Genomic DNA, 25,093 nt, shown 5'->3' with positions numbered 1-25,093 from the left:
AGATGAATAGATAAGAGGTTGCATATATTGTATGCAGTCTACATCTTGGAAAAATAATTCATATTCTTATAAACCAAAACTGTGAACTATTCCAGTAAGTATAAGGTAAGACAATACTGAATGGACAGAGTGCAACATGAACATTATGAGATCAAGACACAAACATTGCAAGTAGGTGCGGAAAAAAAAGACAAACTAAAGTAAAAATGAGAATCACTGGAAATTTATTTCAAGAAAAGATTAATGGGGGCATTGATGAATAGTCAGTTAGTTGGAATTTAGTCTTTCAGTTCATGTCAATATTAATAAACCTATTTAAGTGGATTGATATATTCAAGTCTAATAAACCATTCAAACAAACCTAGCTCACATTTATTACATTGAAACATGGATGTTCTTAAGCATCTCAACGAAATAACTTTAAACTAACAGCACACATCTGCACACCATTCCACACGGTATTTAATTGCCTCAACCATAACAATAGCAAGATGGCCGAGTGATTATGCAGTATACGCTCTGGACTGTCATCTCAAAGATCCTGGGTTCAAACCCTACTTGTCACCTTCCCTAGCGTGTTGCAGGAGGTATGGGCTAGGATATACATTTCTTCTGAAGGAAAGTCCAAAGCATACAAACAAACAATAGACATATGATGTGACTGGTTTTAAACTTTCTAAAAGTGAAAACAGGACGTTGGGTTATAATTAATATTATTAGAAACACAAGTTACAAGTGGACACATTTTTCTATTATGTCACTTCAACAAAATAAAACAAATTCAAGGCACACACACAAAAAAAACAATCTCTGTTGAACTTGTCACTTGTATACAAATCTCCTCAATAAGCATTCAATAATTCAATAGCTCTAAAATGTTTACAAAAATTAGTAGCAGATAAAACCATTTCTACCCAAGATATGGGAGCATTTGGTAGTTTTTAACTAATTAACAGCACTGGTCACAGAACAAAGTACAATGGCATTAAGTGGTAAAGAATATTATAAACAAATACTACAGAATGTCATGGTTACATTAATGACATAATTCTTTCTTTCATAAGTAGTTTGTACAAGTTATTATCCCCCTTGCCCGGGGCTACAAAATGCATTGTACCGGTATAAAAAAAAAATTTACATGCACTGGTATCAACAGAAGAAAAGTTTATCAGATTACTTCATTCTGTGGGCTTGGATAAATAAAGGGGTATGTCACTTAGAAATATCACAAATAATATATATATATATGACACCTTCAATCTAAAGAAACAAATTGATTGGATCAGGTATGGTAATGTAGTATAGAGATAAGCTAAACAAAATTTTTATAAATATATATAATAATAATTTACATCAACTCCAAAATGTAATATTCATAGTAACAAATGTTGTAACTCTGTTTTCATTTCAACATTAGTAAAAAAAAAGATGTCAAATTTTTTTTTTTTGACATACCGGTATTAAAAGAAAATATACTAACCCCCATGGTATTATCAACAAATCATTCACATGTGTTTCATGAGAATCATACTTAATGGGGATTACTTAGAAAACTAAATGCATTCTTCGCTACTCAAAATTTATTTATATTCAGAGAACATAAACATTTCAGGCTTGCAAACAGCTTGAGACATTGTCTACTAGGTTTTAAATGAAAGCATTTCATAGAATACAAAAAAAAAAAAAAAATATGACAAAAATATGACCAAAATATGGAGTTTTAATGTGTGTTTTATAGGTTACGCTCAAGTATTTGGGGGTTAACATCATTTGAAAATAGGTCGACAACCAAAAATGGCAGCTGAATAAAAAGAGTTTTATTGTGATTAAGTGGTAACAATAGCTGTAGTTGGATTTATTTCTCTGGTGTGACCCAGATCTTGTATAGATTTAAATTGATGAAAAAAAATTGATTTAAAAAATTTTAGAATCTGGATCTAGCTAGAGTATACAATGGATAATAAGACGGATCTAATCCTAAATGATGGCAGTAGGTCCCCTCGAAAACTATCATACATGGCAGACAACAGTATTAGTGAACATTTTTGTTCATGTAAAAGACAAGAACTGTTTTTATTGTCACTAGGAGTCGTTGAGAAAGCAGACGAAAGAAGAAATATTGAACAGAAGCAATGTTAGGATTAGAAGGACGTATTCATGTAGCAGATTGTAGGATGGGACCTGTCCGAAGAAGAATATGAGAAAGACAAAGTAAAGAAACTTAAGAGAGAGTTGCAAAGAGATGTGTATGAAACTAAATGAACCTAACACTGTAGAAAAAAACAAAAACAAGTTTCATGGGACACTGCATTAGTGCACAAGGCATAAGACCTCACATGAAGAAGATAAAAGTTTTTCTCGACCTGCAGAAACCAGGAAAGAGTAAGGAAGTGAGAAAAATGTGTGGAATGGTGCAGAATTTGTCATAAATTTTTTTTTTTAAATCTAGACAATGTGTCTCAACCATTAAGAGAATCAAAGATTGCAATATGGAATTGACTAAAAATTGTTAAGAGACTTTGAACAAGTTAAAAACTATGATAACAACTACTACAGTCCTTATATTCTTAAAAATATTCAAGTATCAAATAAAAACAAGGCATGCATAATTGATATATACAATGTCATAAGCATCATTGATCATAAAACGTTTCAAAATATTTTTTTTTTAGAAAATACAGAAACAAATTTAATATTTGACTAATCTGCCAAAGGAAAAGACAATGCAACTTTCATATTTTCTTAATCAAACTCTATCACCGTTTCAATGCAAAAACAAAAAATTGCTTAGAGTTTAAAGAAGGGCTTTTTGCCCACTTTACCCTAGTAAAGAGCTTAGACTAAAGTACAATTGTAAGGATCAGTAATTATTGTAATAGGCTAGCCATGGGCAGCCATGTACACTTTACTAGAGGCTTGTAATTCTTTGCACTATAAATTGGTGTGAAATACTCTATGCAACATCAGTTACTGACATAATGTTTTCATTTACACATAATCATGCAAGTAAGCTAAGCCCTAGATAAATAATTGTTGCCTAAGAGGAGAAATCCTTGCCGGTTGTGAAAGTTTCTTAGAACAAGAGTGATGAGTGCAAGGTCCTCAAGGTTAATATATTTACATCTTGCGGAGCTGAGGTCGGTGTTAGTGCTCGATAAAATGAATGCTACACACAACCGCCAGTCTACGAAGGGAGAAGATATAAGAAAGTTCTTCACATGCTCTCTTTCATTTGAATCGACAGAGTACTGGGAGCAGAAAGAAACCTAAATATTAGCAGGAGCATCATGAATTAACTTCTTTTGCATGGTCTGTTGCTAATGCAGTCAGAAACCTTGCAGACTGCCTGCCAAGAAGCAGATATTGACTTCTACATTAAAACAGACAGAATGGATGATTCTGTGAAATTCAGGCTGCTGACAGAATCATAAAAATCTCCAGAGAATTACAAATTCCAAGCTGATTCAGTACTCACTGTGGCTGGCTTACTCTTCTCTCTTGAAAGGCCCACAATACTTAACAATTGTGCAGTTTCCTCAAGTCAGTTCACTATGGGTTGCAAGGCAATTTTATCATTACCATGTGCACAAAATATTACATCTTCTATGAATGTGCAAGAAATCGCATGACATTGTTGTGGCATAAAGGTTTTATCAAAGATGCTGCCAATTTACAAAGGACATGTCAGAAGCCAGAAACATCTGTAATTCCACTACTGAATGCACAAGGTAGTATGCTTTTGTCTAGCTCTTTGTACTAAAGGCACTTAGCTTAAAATATGCTGTTAAAACAGCTTTTCTCCTACAACTGGTACCCTTTTTAATTAGTTTCATACTATCATATTTTGCGTTTTGGTTTAATTTCAGACAATTGCTTAAAACTTTGGCATTGTTTCATAAAGCTATTGCAAGCCCTGTAATGCAATACAAAAAAAATATCCCACAAATGATATGGCACTATATATATAAAATAACCAAAAATGACCTTGGTTGAGGAAATACCAAACACCGTTCCTTTAAATAAGAAACGAAACAAAAGATTTAATTTCATCTTTACAAAAAGCTAAGCATTGAAACAAACTGAAGTAATCAAGGTCTGGTGTAGAGCTGTTAATACAGAAGGTGGACTTAATGTCACACCTAATAGACAGAACTACACTATAACATATTGATGACTCCTACTTGGGCAGCATAAATTTGATGTCAACTGTAAATGCTACAAGCTTTTTATTTTATTGACCAAATCGTTTCTACTCTCTTTTTTAAGAGCCTCAACAATTTTAGTTTTGGGTTCCATATGGCGTACCGAGTCCTCCCAGTGCCTGAGTGCTCGATGTATAACTTCCTTGATATCCCGAGGATAATCACTTCTGAGCCCGTCTAGAACATCATCATTAACACCCAGGCGACGCAAGACATGAAAAGCATCTCTGCCAAGATTGTCTTCTAAAACTTGAAAGATGTCTCGTAAACCTAGATTCAAGAGGCCAACACAAAAATAACATTTTAAATCAATGATTGCAGCTAACAATATGTTGTGATCTAACATTTAAAAATTGCATATCCTTTCAGTATAAATTTTCAAAATTAGCAATTTATGAGCATTTGACAAAACATTTAAAGATATCTTTCCAACAGCTTTTTATTCTGTTGCAACCTTTAATAGTCTTTATGTTTTGCTTTAATTTTTAACAATTTTACATACAGTACAACAGTAATAGTGGTTGACAGAATTATACCAATAACCCTCATATTTATAAAAAAAAAAAAAAAAAAAGAAACAGTGTATGTAATCCTAATGATAATGTCCAGTCTCTAGTAAATTTTTATAAGTAAACAGTACACTGTAAACCTAAGCATTCTCTTTATAAGAACTCTTTTAAAATTGTGCTTGTCTGCCTGTTGATACATATCTCTAAAAACTTTTAGTGACTACAGTTTATAAAGATTTCTGAAAACCAACTTATAATTAATTTAAACTGGGATTTTTTGTTTGTGTGTAATAATAAAATATACAATAAAAGAAAGATATTTTCTTGCTAACTATTAAATTTAGTTTACATCAAAGGATATTTACATCATTTAAAAAAAAAACATACAACAAAAAAATAACAGGCTGATGTGAATCTTTTTGGGGTTTAGGTTTTGATTAAAATAAAATTCAGGAGCATCCTACTGACAGAGTAACATTTGAATGACTAAGAATATTATGAACGAAATCTACTTAAAATAAAACTGTAAAGCTAGACAGGTGTGAAATAATAAATGAAGCTGTTAAAAACCCTACCTGATTCTTGCATTGGGTGTGTATCGATATCCATTGCCTGCTGTATGCACTGGTTGACGATCCGAACATTTCCCCTCTCAAAGTTCTCCACTATAAGTAAGACATCTTCACGTTTATTACATCCAGTTTTTAACAAGTGTTTTAAAAATTCAAGATTTGCGGCTGATAGTTTATTTCTCTCTTCGAGGGCTTCAAAAAGATGAAGCGAGGTGGCCAGGCTGTCCCTCACTCTGTTTGGGATTATCTCTTTACACAAAAACTTCATGCTGCCTAATTCTTTGTCTGTAAGTTTTGATGACAGTTCTACAATCATTGCTCTATAAGCAATCTGTCTGTCTTCTGTTCCCATTCTCTTCAGTTGATGGCACTCAATATCAGCTCAGTCGCTTGCTTTTTAGTTTGGCTAATCAAGAAAGAAAGCAATAAAATTAGAGCATCCATTAATTAGAATAATTTGTTCAACAGTTAAGATAGATAAACACAAACAAATGAAAAATTATTTGATGATTAAATATTTTTCTCAACATTTTAAGTAAACACACATTATAATACATACTAATGCTGCCTTCTTTTTGAGATGTAAAACTATGTTATTTATGCATATATGCTATCCCATTATTAAACTTGCAATGTACAAAAGCACTGGTCAGAACAGTTTGACATCATTTCAGCTAGAACTCTATATCAATTCCTTTAATCCCAGATTATCACATTTTTTCAATAGTAAAAATTTCAAAAATTATATCTCCATATTTACTTAATTATACTTGTACAAAGATAAATTCAAATTATTATACTATGTCACTGATAAAATAGTAATCTTCATTATATTTAATGCAAAAACTCATTTGTTCCTTATTCGATCAGGCTATATCTGGAAACATGAAAAGGACCAAGATGCCTGAATGAACTGTTTATGTTGTGTATGTTCTATTTATGTGTATGTTTCTGTTGTGTTGTCTTTGAGAAAAGAGTCCTTGTAATCACAACAAATTTCCATAAGGATCAATAAAGCTGTCTTAGTCTTAGTCTTAATATGAATTTTTAAAAACAGATTGAACATGTGAACACTTAGTTGTTGTTATTGACCTCCTTCAGTCATAAAGACTAGGGTTCATCTCATAGAACACTTTTTCATGTGACTGTGGAGCCCTATTTTGAAATGACACTCCCATTAATCATTTATCGCAGGTTAAGGTGGCTTTTGTTTTGGTGGTATATAAACCAGCCATTTTTTGTTAGGCATGCTTTTCTTTCAGAGCTGAGGCTCATTTTTTTTTTACTGTCCATAGCTTACTTGGCCGCCATGTCATTCCACACAGTGCAGTGTCTTCTCAGTAGACAGTATCAATATTCACCACTTTGCAATCGTCCTCCATCCAGCAAACATGACCAAGCCAATGCTCTACATTTGAGCTTATAACTAGTGGCTGCCACTACCAGTGTTTGGCAGATGCCAAAAGTGAAACTGGAGTATCCTCTCCAGTTTTTGAGGTTAGGGCTTTGAATAAGCAAGATCAAAGCCTGGGCATCATTTATGGTTGGAATGATGTCACCCATACAGCTGTTCACCCCTCTCCACGCAGCTGATGTGAATGCAGTGAACACTAGTTATGAAATTACAGAAGTACAAGTGAAAGGTAGAACTAGGAAGTTGAACAAAGAGTCAGTTGTAGATTTCAGTCAGTTAACATAAGACCCACGTAGAGCCATGTAACTGTTAAGATTTTACTAAGTATCTTTAGAATCACAGAGTGAAGACAATATGAACTCTTTCTCTCCTAACCAACAATATCATCGTTGATTTTATCCCATTATGCAGCCTAATCAACGATATTATTGTCTACGCTTAAAAGTCAGTTTTGTTATCTTTCCTTACAAAATGCTTTTAATTGCTTATAAATAAATCTTGAGTAGTTTCTCTTTGGAAAAAATACTGATTTTTTTCATTTTGATTATGTTTCTACAGAAAAAACGATGTTTTTAAAGAGTGGGGGCTAAAAAAGGCTCTATTTTTCTATATTAATTTTTATAGGGAGTGTGACAATGGGATAGTGATCTCAAGACAATTAATATGTTTTATATATGTTATATATTAAGTTTTGTGAGAATATAAATAAATAAATAAAAATTCTTTTTATTTAATTTGGATCATAAAATATTGCCTGAATCTAGTCGAGATCTAGTTTTAAGGGAGACTTGTCCACAGTCAATAAGTTGAAACTTTTGAAGTTTCACAATCCAAAATAAACTTTAATTTTCGTTTTATAAACATCAATATAATTTATCTAACAAGGGTGTGCATTTTACTTTAATTGTATACACCAAATATAACATTTTCTGATAATAAACAAAAAAGTTATTAAAGTTTAATCATAACAGGGTAGTGGAATATATATGAATAAAATGAATAATTCCGTCGGAACGTGGAAAATAATTACGGAGAGAAAGAGTTAAAACATGGATTATACATACTGATATTATTATGCCACCAATTGTTTGTGTCACATTCATTTTGGTAGATTAGTGTCTATTGTAATAAACACACACACATCTATATATATATATATTAGATCTATATATAATAATAATATGTTTACAAGAACAAGAGCTATCGAGCTATTCATTGATTTACAATAACTAGATTCTATTTCTAGATTAATCTAGATGTAGTTCTAGAATCTAGATGATGTAGACAATGTAGATTGTAGATCTAGACTCTAGATTCTACTATAACTATTAATTCTACTTCTAGTGAAGAACTTCTAAGTTCTAGATCTAGATGATGATCTAATCATAATAATAAATCATCTAGTCTAGGTAGATCTATCACTACTTACTACTATCAGCTATCTTAGTATCTAATCTACACTGTAACTGTAGTAACTATCTAGTCTAGTGAATCTAGTGACTTAAAAGTCAATTAAGTGACTTACATAAGTTACAAATGGGCAGACTAATTAGATCTATGTTTATCATACATTTTATTAATCAGTAATGAACACAGTTAGAATTGTAGATCTAGTCTAGTGTAAATCATGTTTAATTGAATGTTGTTTTGCATTTCTTTTTGATTGTTTAGATTTTTTACATCTAGATGTAGATTCTAGATCTATGGGAAAGGACCAATGGCGAACGCTTTTGTGCCAGTTTTTAGTTTAGAATTTATAACTCTGCAATGGTTAAACTTATTAAAAAAATGAAAACATCTGCGGACTCCTCAGCTATTGGGCGATAAAACTAAATTTGAATCTTTTTTCCATATCAGCTATTAAATTTATAATTCAAGTCAACTTGCGGTAGGGGTCGGACCTAATCAGCGAACGCAATTTTCGCGGGAGTCATAATGAGCGAAAGGCCGTAAAAAATAGCGAAATAGCATGTTAAAATATAGGAAATTATGCTTCAATTAGTTCTATCATCTAACTTCTTCCATGAAACATTATAACTATTGTCCTCCTTGTGACATTAGGCTTAAATTTGTTTTCACTTTTCTCGTGCTCCACATCTCCTTTCTCTGCTTGGAACTGATGTCTATATAGCCTACGAAACTTGCGATCAAATATTTTTCTTTTAGAGAAAGAAAGAAACTAGAAAATTCTATTTCGCCTCCTCCCTATAGGCTAGTCCACGTCATTTTACTCCCCATTTCATAAACTCTCGTTACTGTGACTATTTTTTTAAGAACACATGTTCAGTGCACTTAATTTAATAAACATCAACTCGACCACCCCCCCCCCCCCCCCGCTCGCTGATTGACCCAAAGGCAGATCCCGAATGCGATGGATTGATGATGTATGGGAGGTAGATCTACAACTTGGGTTTCGGACATGAAGACGAAAGGCTCAGGAGAGATCTTGTAATTTTATACATGTATATTATATGGTAATTCTTATATTTATTACTAAATATATAGATAGCGTTTTTTTTCCGCTCCTGAAATCGAATATTTTCTCCTGGAAAACTCTTTGAAATCCTAATCTCAGAATGGTGGGGGAACCCAGTGAAAATGAATTCTGATCTTCTTTTAAACATCTATACACATATTAATATCATTAATTAGTAACAAGAGGTTAACCAGCCAGTTAAAAAAAAGGAGGACGGCAAAACAGAGGTCCCCCCCCCCCCCGTATAAACCGTATAGGCCTAAGCGCTGTTAAGATCAAATGATGCGTCATTTCACCCTCACTGGCATAGAGGAAAGTAACTGCCAGCATATGACTGTTGGAGAGAGAGGTGTGAGTCAAACATTTTAGACGGAAAGAAAATGCGGGAAAATATGCTGGTCACAACTGGGCGTAGACATGTGAAACATGTAGGCTACTGCACTCATCCTTAATCTTCGAAATCGAAGACATTGGGTTAAGGTTAAAAATAGGCCTATTATTTTAATATTTCAGTTTACAAACAATAACGATAGATAAGACAAAAAGAAGAACAGATTAAATCGGTAACTAAATTATTATTAATGGCTTTTTAAGCTTATAATAGGGGTTTCGCTGAATAGGGTTTCAGTTAAAAAGGTCATTTTGAGCGAACACCCCATAATATTTTTTTTTCAACGGAATGAATAGCCTTAGCTATTCTAGCTAACTATTTCCTCATCTATTTAGAAGCATAATAGGCGATTTTTTTTCGGCCAATGTCCATTGGTACTTTAAAATCGCCTTAAGTTCGGACCTATTCTCGTTTATCCGGAAACGTTTTGAGAATGAAATTTCCATGCATGTCAACTTTGACCTTCAGCTATGCTTTATTTTATGAGGAAAAACGAAAGTGAATATGTGGGAAATGTAGAAAAATGGAGTCTTTGTAATACCATTTTAATAGTTCTGCAGTTACTTTTGAAATAAATAAGAATGGATAAAAATTACGGGGAGGTGTTCGCTTTATATGCCATTTCGCTGATGGGCCTTTCCTATAAATCTGCTTGTAACAGGAAATAGTGTTAACAGAACTGGCCTATATTTTCATGGCAAAGAAAATAAGGGCATATGGGTCATCCCAAGACCTATATATACTATATCTATTTTCCTCGATAAATATAGGGGCGAGATGACGACTTAAGCTAAAAAGATGAGTAACAAATTCATTAAATTAATGTAACTGACCTTGCAGACATATTCGAAGCCCTAGGCATTCCTAAGAGGAACCATATTACCTGTCACAGGGCAGTACTGCTGCAGACCTGCCACATCGTAAGAATTCTCTCAGTGAATTTTGTTTCTCTTTAACGAAGCTCGACCCTGACAGTGCCAGAGAATAAATCTGAATGAGCATTAATTAATTTAAATAATAATAATAATCTTTATTGTCAGCGAGGAAATTTGTTTTACAATTGTTCATTACAAAAAAAAAACAATAAATAATTAGAGCAAATAATTTGTTTGATATTTGGGGTTTTGGCACATCGACACAATTTAGGCCATGTCGTGCCCCAAGTAATTTAAATTGTAAGAAAGCACACAAAATATATATACATTCAAACCCAAATGTTTCTCTCATACATAAATATGAACTGAGTGTAGGCCTACGTCATTCGTATCTTATCTTATATAATACAGACGTTACTTCAAAAAAGAAGATGATTACGTCCTACGCGTATTGCATTCAATCACTGGTTTTCCTGGCTAGCTCAGGCAACCCATTCCATGCTCTAATTCAAAAGTTGTGCTTTATATATTTATATATTAGTAGTTTGTGTACAGCCATAAATTGATTTTTAAAAAAAAAAAGTCGAAGAGATAACAAGATTGAAATTGGCTATTGTAAGAACAGGAGTATGAACAAATTCTTCTTCTTATAGATTATAGCCTACAGACGATACTTCAAAAAAAAAAAATATATATATATAATTATATATATATAAGTATCAGCTGACAGATCTATATCAATATGTGTCAGTGACATTAACAAAATACTCGAGTAACGTCCCTTGAACCATCTAGATCTATACAGTATTTGTTATATTCATATTGTAATGTTGTAGAGCTAGATCTAGATAATTCTAGATCATTTAGATTTTATAAAGAGTCACAAAGTTCTAGAATTAAATTTAAGTCTATTAATAATTATTTTTCTTATCCAAGACAAGCTGCTTAGGTTAAGTAAGTAGTCTTAGTTTAGTAAGTCTAAGACTCTAAACTAAACTGACTGACTAAGTAAGAGTAAGACTAAGTCTAAGTCAGTGACAGTCTGAGTCTAACTTAGACGTCAAGTCGACTCAAGTGAATTAATGAGTTGCACACAGTTGGAGTTGGAGAGACTTGTCACTTTCACTCTTCACCATTGACATTGAATCGATTTCAAAGAGATTACAAAGTATTACTAGACTATTACCAGCACTACCGAACTGCTGTAACTGTAGCAGTGGGCAGTGGCATTAATTAGCTTTCCTTTGCTTTGTTTGCAGTTGCAGCCTACGAATAATATATTACTGTATTATTAGGAATATGTTTTCTATTGCATCTAAAACAGTACCTTCAGTACCATTAGTGGTGATGTTGTTTTTGTATGTTATTGTAACACAACTTATAGGATTCAGTAATTGCAAAATCAACAAATACTCAGAAGAAGCCAATGCACAATTTTTAGATCTAAGTGATAACAATTTGAAAGAACATGAAAATCCATTTCGGATGAAAAAAGTTAATGCACTGTGGACAAAAGCTAAAAACGTAAGTTGCTTTCAAGGTTTATCTTAAAATTGTAAAGCTTTAAGTTAGCATCTAGATAGATTATTCTAGATCTAGTTTATTAGACCAGCAAACTTTCTGTTTCAGCTTGTCTGATTCTGTAAGTTTTAAATGTTTTAAACTAGGTTAATATATATGCCATATGCTATACATGTCAAGTGGGTTGCGTCTCTAGATCAATGAGTAGTCATCTTCAATTTTTCAAGTAATATGTCATTGTAGTCTGTGTCTACATAGATATGTGGCCAGCACACCTTCAAAAACCAGCCTAAATCCAACATCATTTAATAAATCAAATTCCCACCATTAGCCTACATATGTAAAATACCCTTCCTTGTTCTTATAGCCTTAAGAGGATGTAATTATCTTCTTTTTTTTTAAGGAAAATCTGTAACTGGTAAAAATAAGATTTTTATATTTTAGAGATGTTCTGTGATTCTTATTTTTCATATTTATGCGAATAACTTTTTCTAGTCATTTGATGAATAGAACTAGAAAGACTCAGGAACATCATCAATCTCATATATTTAGTAAATATTTTAAATTTTTGAATTATTCACACGCGTTCCATTACTAATTTTTAGTCTAAAACTTGAATCAAGGTTCTTAAAGTGATGTCTCAGTGGTAATGGAAGTAAAGTTCAGCAATATTCACCTCAAATGTTATGTATGTTATTAAATGTCTGTATCACAATGACTTAGAAGTTGGGTGTAGATCTATTTTCTCTCTCTCAAAAAATATTATAAGTATATGTCACCGTTATACTTACTTCACTTTGATTGATATTATTTTCACATTTAAGGGGACTGAGGAAAATCTTAAAATGTCATTTCAAAATAGGATTCAAACCCTGTAAGATTCAGCTTGATAGCTCAGCTTTCTACTACTGAGTACTATATCCTCTAGTTCAAACCTAGATCTTAGATCTATAGCAGTGTTTCTCAAACTGTGTGCCGCGGCACACTAGTGTGCCGCCGAAGATTTGCAGGTGTGCCGCGGGAGTTTTCAGAACGCCACACGTGCAGCGTTACACAGGTCTGCCTACTATTACATTTTTATTTTACGTTGCGATGACATCCCCACTTGCAACGACCAGTAATAGTAGCCATAGCAGACGCACAGCAGTTCTTAAATTGGTAACGATAATAATAAGCGATGTGTTTCATGTAAATTTTTTAGGTGTATGCTAATAATAACAAATTATTACTAAGCATTATTCATTGTTATCCATTGAGAAATACGTTAGTAAGAATGAAACTGCGAAAGTGTTCAATGAAAAGCAAGGAACACAACGAAGGTAGAAAGAAGATACCATCGGATATGGTTTCATATCTTCTGGACCTGAAGATGCTCCATTGCTATTCTGTCTGATCTGCAATGCAACTCTATCGAATGAGGCGCTTGTTGAAGAGATAGTTGGAAACAAAATATCCAGCTGTAAAAGCGCAACCGAAGGAATACTTTGAAAACATCAGGGCACAACAAAATAAACAAGCTAAGAAACTTACGAACTACCTAAAGCTGCCAGAAAAGGGATTGATTGCAAGTTATAAGGTTGCTCAGTTATTAGCAAAACGCAAGAAAGCAAACACAGAGGCTGAATCAGTCATTGCACCAGCTTTAGCAATAGTTGCTGAAAAATCCATGGACCCGATGCCGCCGAAAAAGTTAAAAAAGTTCCTTTGTCAAAGGATACTATCTCGCGCAGTCTTATCGTCAGATTTACAAGATCAAATCTGCGAACACTTCAACGTGACTGATGATGAAGTGTCTCTGCTGTTGTCTATTAAAGTTGATGAATCCACTGACGTTAGTGGCAAAGCCCAGATGCTAGCTTTTATTCGGTTCATAAAGGATGAAAAATGTGTCAACGAATTCTTTTTTTTGCAAAGACTTACCAACTACGACCAAAGGCGAAAATATTTTCAAAGTGGTGAACGAAAACATTTTGCTATTCAAATTACAGTGGAGAAAGTGTGTCAGCGTTTGCACCTATGGCTGTCCTTCCATGCAGGGAAATAGAAAGGGATTTGTCACTCTTGTGCGTCCAGAAAATCCAAATGTATTAGTTGTTCTCTGCATAATCCACAGAGAAGCTCTTGCCTTCAAATCTTTGCTGAAAGAGTTGATGTCTGTTCTGGATCAAGTTATTGAAGTTGTAAACTTCATCGAATCTCGACCGCTTGCATCCCGACTTTTCTCAGAGCTTTGTGAAGCAATGGATTCAGACTACAAATGTCTCCTGTATCACACCAACGTTCGTTGGCTCTCCAGGGTAAAAGTGTTAAAGGTGTCGTCCAACTCAAGGCTGAGCTGATTTCATTCTTGGAGGCTGAAAAAAAAAGACTTTGGATTTTCTATTCTTGACGAGATCTGGTAGGTTAAAGTGACATTTCTCTCTGATTTATTTGACAAATTAAATTCATTGAATTTAAGTCTTAAAGGACCATTGAAAACCATCATCACTGCATCCTCAAAATTGAAGTCATTTGGTGAAAAATTGTCTTTGTGGCAAAGTAAGATTTCGAAAGGAGTCTTCAACTGCTTTCCTACTTACAATGAATGTGCTTCAAATAAAGAAATCCTCCCCCCCCCCCCCCCCCCCCCCCCCGAAATTATGGCCACTTTGACACACCTGCAGTCAGCAGTTTGAAATAATAAGTATGGATGGGTCAGCTCTCCATTTGGAAACAATGAAGCTACAAATCTTACAAAAAGAAGAAGAAGAGCAGCTCATTGATTTAAAAAATGATGCAGTTCTAAAGTCAAATTTTTGGGGAAAACAGACTGTTGCTCTTCGTGGTGTGCCGCGAAATTTTTGTAGTTTTTTTACTGTGCCGGCAGACAAAAAAGTTTGAGAAACACTGATCTATTGGAATCTTGTCATGGATTTCAATTATATACCAGAAGTATGATTGCTAAAACGTTTTGTTTTCATACTTTGCCTAATATTTCATACCTATCACTGCAATAACAAAGCATTTAGTAAGTAGTTCAACTATATATCGACAGTGAGAAGTACATATTCTACACACCAAAAATAAAACTAGTCATAAAGTTCTCAACTGAAGAGCTTCCAACATTTGGCTTTGCTATGGATAAATCAAAAGGACCTTGACAGAATGACTTTGTTAAAATGACATATTAAAACATTATGATACATTGCATCATAGATTGCAGTTCCTTTATAGTTCTCTCAATTTGTTGAATCCTATCTTATATAATACAGACGCTACTTCAAAAAAGAAGATGATTATGTCCTACGCGTTATGCATTCAGTCATGCTGTTACAAATGAAATGAGTTTGCTTGTAAGAGTACCCCATGTTACATATTAATGGGGATTGATTCTAAAAGGGCTTTGTAATGACTGAAATTAAGGTTTTTTTTAATGAAGCCATAGAGTGAAATTTAAATGTATTGGATCACTTCTGTTGTATTGTACATGTATAGAAAACCTATATATATATAGTTTATGTTGTATATAAAATTGTCTATTGTTTTGTTTGTGTATTGCAATATTATTTTGCAGAGAGTGTCAGGTCCGCATTTGGCAGAACTTTTTGCTGATCTCAAAGTTCATGACAAATATGAATTGCAATTGAAAAAGATGAAAGCAGAAAATTCAGATAAAGATGGATCATATGAAGCCATGGTTTTAAAAAACTATCTCAGTAAAATTTTCTTCTGAAATTTTTTTCTTCTTAACTCTAGTTTCTAGTATATTTGTATCAAATTTATTAATTCTGTTTTCATCAAATCTTCAGGAATTATATATGTATATAATATATATGTTATGTATATATATATATATACATTGGAAATTCTTTCTTTGTGCCCCACTTTAGAAATAATCAAACAATATGATCTGGAAAATGTCTACTTTGGCAATGATGTCACATCTGCGGACAAAAGAACAGATGTTGAGTTTACTGACAGCAAACTAAAGTCTCTGTGGAACAAAGCACAGATGGCAGGATTCTCTGGTACAGTTGATCATATTTTTAGAAACAGCTTTTGTTCTGTGCACAATCCATTATCACTGCATGCTCTTATCTCTGTAACCTTCGAATGTAACTATTCACTTTATTAACAAAGCATTAAAATGCCTACTACTTATTTTGTGTTTCAGTTGCCACAGTTAAAATATAAGCATGATTATCCTTTGTGATATTGACATAACAGGGCAAGCAGATTACTCTGTGATGTCTGACTTGCAGGACAAGCATGTACTCTTAGTCAGTGCTTGATTATCTGGGATAAATTCAAGTTGAAATTCTTCGGAAATAATAACCAAATGATAAAAAATAATTTGAAAAAGTGTAAAAGTGTGTATCCTAATTCAATGAAATAATCTTTCTGCTACCAACATAAAACATCCTTTCAATATGTCTAATTATCTAACTTTTTTTTTTTTTTCTGAATAATTGACAGTTTAAAAAATTGTTAATAATATTTTGTTACTTCTGCATATGAAGTGATAGTGGGACTAGGACTATGATGTTAGTTGATTAGTAACTGAGTAACTGGGATGATAGAGAGAAAAATCTCCTTTGTATGATTCCTTGCCAGGAACTATTAAAAAACCAATAAAAATTTAAATATGAGATTAAATCATACTTGATGTCATCAAGGCAGTAAATGTGGTCATCAAAATGAAACGAGTTTAGTATTTAATAAGGCTAAATAGAAAAAAGCTATCAGGAAGAGAGTTGGCTTTGATGACTAAAAGTTGTGGTCAAAATGTCATCAAAATGAAACGAGTTTAGTATTTAATAAGGCTAAATAGAAAAAAGCTATCAGGAAGAGAGTTGGCTTTGATGACTAAAAGTTGTGGTCAAAATGTCATCAAAATGAAACGAGTTTAGTATTTAATAAGGCTAAATAGAAAAAAGCTATCATGAAGAGAGTTGGCTTTGATGACTAAAAGTTGTGGTCAAAATGTCATCAAAATGAAACGAGTTTAGTATTTAATAAGGCTAAATAGAAAAAAGCTATCAGGAAGAGAGTTGGCTTTGATGACTAAAAGTTGTGGTCAAAATGTCATCAAAATGAAACGAGTTTAGTATTTAATAAGGCTAAATAGAAAAAAGCTATCAGGAAGAGAGTTGGCTTTGATGACTAAAAGTTGTGGTCAAAATGTCATCAAAATGAAACGAGTTTAGTATTTAATAAGGCTAAATAGAAAAAAGCTATCAGGAAGAGAGTTGGCTTTGATGACTAAAAGCTGTGATCATAGCGCAGAGACTGAGCTTTCAAGTACATAACTATAAATACAATTCTCACTTATCTTTTCAAACTCCTGATCATTAAGTTGGCATATTTTGGTTGTTATTTTTTAGTTTATAAAAATTCTGTTTCTGTTTGTTTTACATGTTTCGGATGTTCCTTCAGAGTTGAAGATAGTTTACTTCCTAGTCCAAACCTCCCGCAGGACGACGGGGGATGGGAGCGGGCAGGGTTTGAACCCTCGACCGTTGATAAATCCGAACGACAGTCCAGCGCGCAAACCGCACGACCAGGCAGCCATCATTGAACAAAAGACTGTAAGAAGCTTAATACTAAAAGAAAAGAATTTTTCTGTTTGCTACTCAAACTTTTATTTTGGAGATAGTATGTTTATACAACAAAGTTGCTGCAGTTTGAAGGAATGTGTTATTCAGTTAGTCCTTACTTTTTTTTCGTTTTTCTTTTGACAATGGAATAATACATCAGTATGTGCTGTTGACTAATGTATTTAATATATTCATTTAAAAAAAATCTAAACACACATTTACAGGTTTTACCAATTTGATTGAAGGTTAATGTAGTTTAATTTCCCAATTTCAATTCATGTGCTGTTATTTCATTGTAAATACATTTCTGTGTGTCAGCCCTGACCAGCAGAAGATATTAGTGTTTCTATCTCAGAAGTTTGTCTTTTAACCCATTAGCTCCTTCTGCAGTTGGAAACATTGTCCCGTTTTTGTCTTAACCCTTTGTAGAACGTTTCTAAAATCCCCTTTTTAAAATACTTGCTTTAAACTTTTTTAAAAGAAGATTTCTTCTAGTCTCGTTGCAAGCGTGATTACAAATCATTGTGGAGATTACCCATCAATATCATCAATATGTGCTGTTGACTAATGTATTTAATATATTCATTAAAAAAAAAAATCAAAATACACATTTACAAGTTTTACCAATTTGATTGAAGGTCTGTCTTTTTAATCCATTAGCTCCTTCTGCAGTTGGAAACATTGTCCCGTTTTTGTCTTAACCCTTTGTAGAACGTTTCTAAAATCCCCTATTTAATATACTTGCTTTAAACTTTTTTAAAAGAAGATTTCTTCTAGTCTCGTTGCAAGCGTGATTACATATCATTGTGGAGATTACCCATTCCATTTTGTAATCGGGAAGATTTTTATTGTTTAAATAATTTTTCAAACACAGGACCATGGCCCCAGTGTATAAGCCCCCATGTGGGAAAATTGGTATTTTTAAGCTTATTTATATTCTAATGGTATTAAAAGTATATATTTTTTGAAACTAGACATATCATTCTTTTTTTTTAAGTTGTTTGTTTGTTTATATGTATTAGATCTTAAATTTGATTATTTTTTCAAAATAAATATTTTTTAGGATTTTTTTTAATTCGGGGTTATCCCTCTTTGCTTAGGGCCTGAGAAGGGTTTTTCCTAACCAGAAATAGGAGCTATTTGGTTAAAGTTAAGCTGAACAAAATGTTTTTTTGTTTTTTTCTTAACATTCATGAAATATTATTTGACCAATGTTGTAATTATTAAATCATTATCAATCCTCTGATAAATATCCTAATTAATTTCTATTTATAAGCTGAAGATCTGTCTACATTAAAAGATGAGTTTTGGCATCAACAAATGAAAATTCAGGAATTAGAATTTATGAAAAGTCAAAAAAATGATATTCCTGGTAAGTTATAATTTAACTAAGTTTAAGTTGTTCTTTTGTTTCTTATAAACACAGCTGTAACTCTATCTGCCTATTACATCCAATATGCCTACTCGTCATTATGGCAATATGGGTATCATTTAATAATGTTCCTGTCAGTTCTAGTACACTGTGGATCTATAGGCATCACCCCACCATACTTGACCAACTCTAACTTTTCACGTGGGAGAGCAGATGTAGATTTCTGGAGAAATGACATAAATTGTGTAATTATTTAATCATTGAAGATTTTATGTTATTTATTGAATTGTTTTATTGGACTTTATATCTGTCCCAAAGACACTGGTACCGTAATTTGATCTTCATATAAAAGTAAAGTACTCCTTGCAGACCTTGCAATCTATAGGGCCAATGATGTAAAGGTCATCAGTTTCTACGGCTGACGGTTAAGGTTAGTCATCGAGTCCCAAACAGAGATTAATTGATTGTGATTGTGAAATCTCTATCAAAGGCTCATGATATTTGTCAGTTTATTGAAGTTTGTCTGTATTGTAATAACTTAAGTGAGGCAAACTCAACGAGGCACATCGATGTTTATTTACAGGACATCACAAATACATGTAGAACAACCTGGCTTGAGCACAGCATCTTTACATCAGCTTTCACTTGGGCGGAAATCGTTCCCTCTCCTCTCTTCCTAATGTTGACATCCTTCTCAGTCTAGTTTATCACAGTGCGCACCTTCTAGCTTAGATGGCGGTGCGCATGGCAGAGTTATAACAGTATGATATAGTCTTTAGTTATTGGTTTAACATAAGATGAATAGAGGTGATCACAACTTTTTGCTTGTCTTTGTCATTCATTCTTGGCTTGTATTTAGATTATCAAGATACAGGTATTCAACATGTATTATATAATGTTATGACCCTGCATTGCGCACTGCCATTCAGCATTAGATTGTGCACCATGAGACACAAGAGAGAGATTGATAAAAGATAGAGGAAGTGAAAAACAGAGGGTCTTGAGGATGTAAACTTTTTTTGCAGTATTTTCTTATTTATTATTAAACTAGTTGTTGTTATATATTTGTTTTGTTGAGGTTATTTGGTTTAGCTGTTGGTTAGATTACAGCAATGTTAATGGCACCGTTGAACATAATTGTACAGTTTCAGATTTGAAAATAGTAACAGGTGTTATGTGTTGACATATACTAACCTAAAGATAATGAATTTCTTTCTAATGTTTATATGAATTGTTTCACAGATCCTGCAGATAATTCAGTTGACACTAATGAACAAGTTTCCAACATTAAAAAAAGCAAAACAGAAATTAAGGACGGCTACTTGCGACTAGAAGAACTTGTCTCTTCACTGCCTAAAAATGACCCTTTGTTTAAAGATTCTAGAGTTCATCAGTTGTGGGCTCTGGCTAAAAAGACCAATTGGTCAGAAGATGAATTGAACAGTTTTAAGGCAAGTTTTTTTATTTGTATAATAGCTTATGAGTTTGTGGACATCCTCCCTTTTTATTAGTATAGCTTTTATATAGCGCTACTTTGATGCTTATAGCATGCTCAGATCGCTTTTGGTCCGATCTCATTTGTGGACCAGTGGGATCGGTATCTAGGAGTTGGTTTTATGTGTTGCCTTTAGGCGCTCAGTAAAAACAACTCTGCCCGAGTCGGGGTGTCGAACCTCGAGCCCCATTCTAGGTAGCCAAGTTCAAGCGCACTTGGCCTCTCGACCACGCTTCTCCCTTCAAGTTTGTTTCTTCTTTTAGTTTAAAAGGAAATTGAAACTTAGTTTTGGCATAATTGAAATAACAAATGAAACCAACGAGCTAGATTCGGCCATACTTGAAGTTTTCTTTAATTTTAACTATTCCTAACTTGGTCTCAGTATCCTTTCTAATGCATTGTAACATTTCAATATTCATCTTTGCCTATCTTTTTGGAATCCAATAAACAAGGACACAAATTAGTTTTTTTATGAACAAATGTGATGAACAAATTCCATCTCTGTAGTAGTGGTTTTAAATGTTGTTTTTAAATCACTCTCGCATTATATAACATTAAAGTGACATTCATCCCTAACATGCTAAGATGTTTTTCTGTAAATTATGCCATGTACATATCATCTTATCTATCATGACATGTACATCTACCACCAAAGTGAAAGCTGCCTTAACCTGCGATGTATGTGGATGGGAGTCTCTCTTAAATAAGGCTCCACAGCCACATGAAAAAGTGTTCAAGATGAACCATAGCTGTTCTACGACTGAACGAGGCCTGATGATACTGGGCTTTGTCCGGGAGGTGGGGCTCTCTACGAAGATTTGATTTGTGAAATAGTGAACATATAATATTTACAAAAGATTTTTACTAAATTATTAAATTTTTACTAACTTTACTATTTTAACTGTGAATAGACCTTGCTTTTAATAATCTAACTGTACGGAATTTCGCCCTTGTGATATAAAAGGGAGAGTAATCCTTGATGGACTACGGGCACAACATGGCCTAAATTGTGCCGATGTGCCAAAAAACTCAAAACTCTGACCCTGATGATACCATGTACAAATTGCCTATCATGACATGTACGATGGAAACCACTCATGACCTGTGGGATGGAAACACCTTTTGTAAAGATGACCTATAATGACCTGTGGGATGGGAACCACTCTTGTGAAGATGACCTATCATGACTTATGCAGTTGGAACCATTCTTGTAAATAAGACCTATCATGACCCATGGGATAAAAGCACCTCTTGTAAATCATGAGGCACTGTTGCACAAAGTAAAGCCTACTGCTATAACCTTCTCTAATCATTTGTAATATATTTTACTGACAGGAAGAATTGCTTCATTTTGAAAATCGACTGACTAAGCAATCATTTTATAAAGAGCAACTAGATATGTCTGCACAGAAAATAGAGTCAGATCTGAAAGATGACAACTATTTGGACAGACACAGACAACTAGAGGAGAAACATGAGGTTATCTATAAAAACGTGAGAATCTCTTTCTATGGTGTGACTACTTTCATTTTGAATTCCATTAACTAAACATTTTTATACTATGTACAGTTTCTCTAAGCACCTTCATAAGTAACTTTTTCTCAGCTTTAAGTAGAGTAAGTTAAATTAATATTGCAATTTTATATGATAATATCAAAAATGTACTACCGGTAATGTTAAAAAAAAAACATTATTTCATAACCAGTGAACTAAAATGTTTGTTTTGTAAAATGTTTTACATGTTTCTGATGTTCCTTCAGAGTTGAAGATAATTACTTCCTAGTCCAAACCTCCCGCAGGACGACGGGGGATGGGAGCGGGCAGGGTTTGAACCCAGGACCATCGATAAATCTGAATGACAGTCCAACGTGCAAACCGCACGACCAGGCAGCCATCCTGACGCAGACAACTTTCCTTTCCTAATGAAACTCTGCTTTGAAAGCAAAATGTTGCATTTAACTTTATCTATTATTTTATGTTTAACGATTTTTCTAATTGCATCTCTAATTATATCTATACTTGTGTGTTTTCTCAACAGATCAAGAAACTCCACACTGAGTTGAAGACCAAAGTGACAAAAGCTCTAAAACATTTAGAGTTGTAATTACGTTTTATTTAACATGTCTATTCCATTGACTTGTGGCTGGTTTAACTTATCTGGTGGTTTGATACACTATCAAAAAACAATCTTATGTCAATGTTTTTTTAATTTTCTTTTTTCATTGTTGAGTATCTCCTGATAAAACTACACAGACACCCAGCTGCCTTTTCTTCTTTATGGGCTATGATTGATGTTTCTTTTTGAGTCCCTTCCCCTCAACAGATGTAAACATAATCTCCAAAACATGTTGTCTCTATAACAAATTAAGATGGCTGATTGGATTTCTAGGTAGAAGCAAAATAATATGTAATGATTGACCTCTGTGCTTATTATTAGGTTGTGGAATGTCCTAACTGTAGAATGCATGTCTTACTTACATGTTATAAATGTATGATTATATTTCTATGAAATTTTACAACTGTTGTTGAAAGAAATCACTGGTAATTGATGTAGTACTTTGTAAAAGTAAGTAATGTTCCCCTTTTAGACCTTGCAATCTATGGGGCAGATGATGTATCTGTTTCTGTGGCTCACAACGATAAACCCCCTTTATTTTCACTAGCTAATGTCAGGTACTCGTTAGAGCTGGGTGGAATCAGAGGTGCACTAGATCCCAAAATTAAAAAATCCCAGTCTTCACCATGATTTGAACCCAGGACCCCTCGGTTTGAAAGCCAAGCATTTTACCACTAAGCCTCCATAATAGTGTGCGCATGTTGATATTTAAGATTATCATTTCATGAATGTAATGTTGTATTCATATTACATTGAAATAATGTGCTGGAAGCCTTTTCAATTCTCAAATCACACACACAGCGTACGGTAATGTAGAGAAATCCCACATTGTAGGGAAGTATTTTCCTCATTAACAAGAACAATGTGGGGTTGGAGATGGACTAGTTGGCAGCAAGTGTGCAATGGGGTTGGTAAGTCATGGGAGCTCAAATTTGGCTGGGAAATTTCTCTCTTCTTCTTCTTCTAGCCAGCTTTATTGCTGCTGAGCTGTGAGCTCTTTTGCAGACTGCCAAGGAAAAAAAAGTTCTGTTTTGTTCAGTTGTTCAGCACTGCAGTACAAGGTGTTGGTTATGTTGGGCTGTAGTGGAAGTAGGGAGGGGCATTCAAAGAGGATATGGTTTTGGTTTCAAAGGGGTGGGCGCAGTGTCTGCAAAGGGAGAGTTGTGTGGAGTTTATTTTGTTCAGGTGGTAATTTAATAGTGGTGTGTGTCCTGTCTTAGTTGGAAAATTGTAGATTGTGCTTTGCGGGAGAGGAAGTTAATACTGTCCAGTTTGTTAGGTGTAGTCATTTCTTTGTACATGGCTCTGCCTGTGTTTCCTGATGCCCATTGGTTGAGCCACTCCTCTTTGTGATTGTTGGAAATTTCTCTCTCAAGTTTTCATTCAAGAAGTCGGAAGGAAATACACAGGTCAAGTCGTACTTTTTTTTCCTGCATTTTTCGTATAAATGTCACGATTTGTAACCTCCGTTTGTTATCCTATGTGATCTTCAACACGTGTCAGATTCTAAAAGTATTAAGTTGAATCTCTTTTCCTTAACACAGTATACTGTATATAAAATATATATAATAAAGGTAAACCCATTAGCATTGTTATTTAATGTTATTTACATTGTAATCAAATTTCCATGCCTAAAGCATTAGATTATATTCTTCCTTGCCATGCAGTAGGACTATGCATTTAATATTATGCTTTGTAAAACTATGATGATGAATAAAAAAATGATTTCTATAAAAAGAGAGATAACTTTTGTTAACTGTTTCACTATATAACCAAAAGATTACACAACTAGAGGTATGGCCTCCTTCAGGGTCATAGGCATATTTCCTTTTTGGGCAGGGCAAGTACTGGGTATTTTTTTTTAATTAAAAAAATTTGTGTTTATCTGCTGCAAACAGTACTTGTACTACTGAGTGCTACTGTAGTCATATTCTTCTTCTTCTAGCCAGCTTTATTGCTGCTGAGCTGTGAGCTCTTTTGCAGACTGTGCCAAGGAAAAATAGTGTGCTGTTTGTCTAGTCATCTATAATGAATCTAATGACCCTGGAACTAATTCTTTCTTTTAAATATTCAAAACTTACTTTGGGGAGGGGATGTGCAGAGAATCAAACAAAATTGAATTTCAAAAATAAAAATATAAAAAATACTTTGTTGAAAAGACAATAAATGTACCTCCTTTTAAATCCTTTATACAAACAGAGTGACTATTTTGCTCTTAATAACTAAAGAACAATTATTTTGCTCTTAATAAATAAATGTTAAAAGATTTTTAAAAAAATGAAACTTTTTTTTTACCACTCCCTGAGAAAAATTCCTGATTAAAGCAAATGTATTAATCTACTTGTCTTTATAATACTCCAATAATAGGCTTTTATATCTAGACCTAGACGACTGCAAAAATGTTCTTAACATTAATTTATTAAACTCTTTAATGAATAGGGCTGTGGAATAAGGGCCCCACATGCGGAAATACCGGTACCCTAAGAGTAGTCTGTTCAAGATAAATATTTTCTAGTCCTCTGAGCCAAATTTAAAATTCATCTTTTTTTTTATACTTAGAAAAATTATAATGGT

The 25,093-nt window shown here is 33.5% G+C and overlaps 2 protein-coding genes across 8 annotated transcripts; one reads left to right on the top strand and one right to left on the bottom strand.

Moving 5' to 3' along the window:
- Nucleotides 1-207: 207 nt before the first annotated feature.
- LOC106062358 (FAS-associated death domain protein-like) lies at nucleotides 208-10,421 on the bottom strand. 4 transcript variants are annotated; one of them, XM_056018685.1, is made up of 3 exons: nucleotides 10,398-10,421; nucleotides 5,287-5,689; nucleotides 208-4,472 (listed from the first exon to the last, which is right to left on the bottom strand). In XM_056018685.1, the coding sequence occupies exons 2-3, from the start codon at nucleotides 5,633-5,635 to the stop codon at nucleotides 4,216-4,218; spliced, it is 606 nt and encodes a 201-aa protein (XP_055874660.1). In that variant the 5' UTR covers nucleotides 5,636-5,689; nucleotides 10,398-10,421; the 3' UTR covers nucleotides 208-4,215. The 4 variants fall into 4 exon arrangements, with proteins under 4 accessions (XP_055874660.1, XP_055874659.1, XP_055874662.1 ...); XM_056018684.1 differs by lacking the exon at nucleotides 10,398-10,421 and adding an exon at nucleotides 8,223-8,401; XM_056018687.1 differs by lacking the exon at nucleotides 10,398-10,421 and adding an exon at nucleotides 8,268-8,400.
- An 819-nt stretch (nucleotides 10,422-11,240) lies between these two features.
- Nucleotides 11,241-24,265, top strand: LOC106062921 (alpha-2-macroglobulin receptor-associated protein-like). Of its 4 annotated transcripts, none has more exons than XM_056018679.1 (8): nucleotides 11,246-11,393; nucleotides 11,824-11,963; nucleotides 15,514-15,655; nucleotides 15,830-15,967; nucleotides 18,813-18,908; nucleotides 20,151-20,359; nucleotides 21,739-21,897; nucleotides 22,442-24,265. In XM_056018679.1, exons 2-8 carry the CDS (start codon nucleotides 11,925-11,927, stop codon nucleotides 22,505-22,507), a joined length of 849 nt encoding a protein of 282 aa, XP_055874654.1. In that variant the 5' UTR covers nucleotides 11,246-11,393; nucleotides 11,824-11,924; the 3' UTR covers nucleotides 22,508-24,265. The 4 variants fall into 4 exon arrangements, with proteins under 4 accessions (XP_055874652.1, XP_055874654.1, XP_055874651.1 ...); XM_056018676.1 differs by having other exon boundaries at nucleotides 11,250-11,393; nucleotides 11,699-11,963; XM_056018678.1 differs by having other exon boundaries at nucleotides 11,253-11,393; nucleotides 11,764-11,963.
- The last annotated feature ends 828 nt before the right edge of the window (nucleotides 24,266-25,093 follow it).

Source organism: Biomphalaria glabrata, chromosome 2, assembly GCF_947242115.1.
Source record: "Biomphalaria glabrata chromosome 2, xgBioGlab47.1, whole genome shotgun sequence".
Lineage (NCBI taxonomy): Eukaryota > Metazoa > Mollusca > Gastropoda > Planorbidae > Biomphalaria > Biomphalaria glabrata.
Note: the sequence above shows the minus strand (reverse complement) of the source record. Positions and strands in the feature narration are given on the sequence as shown.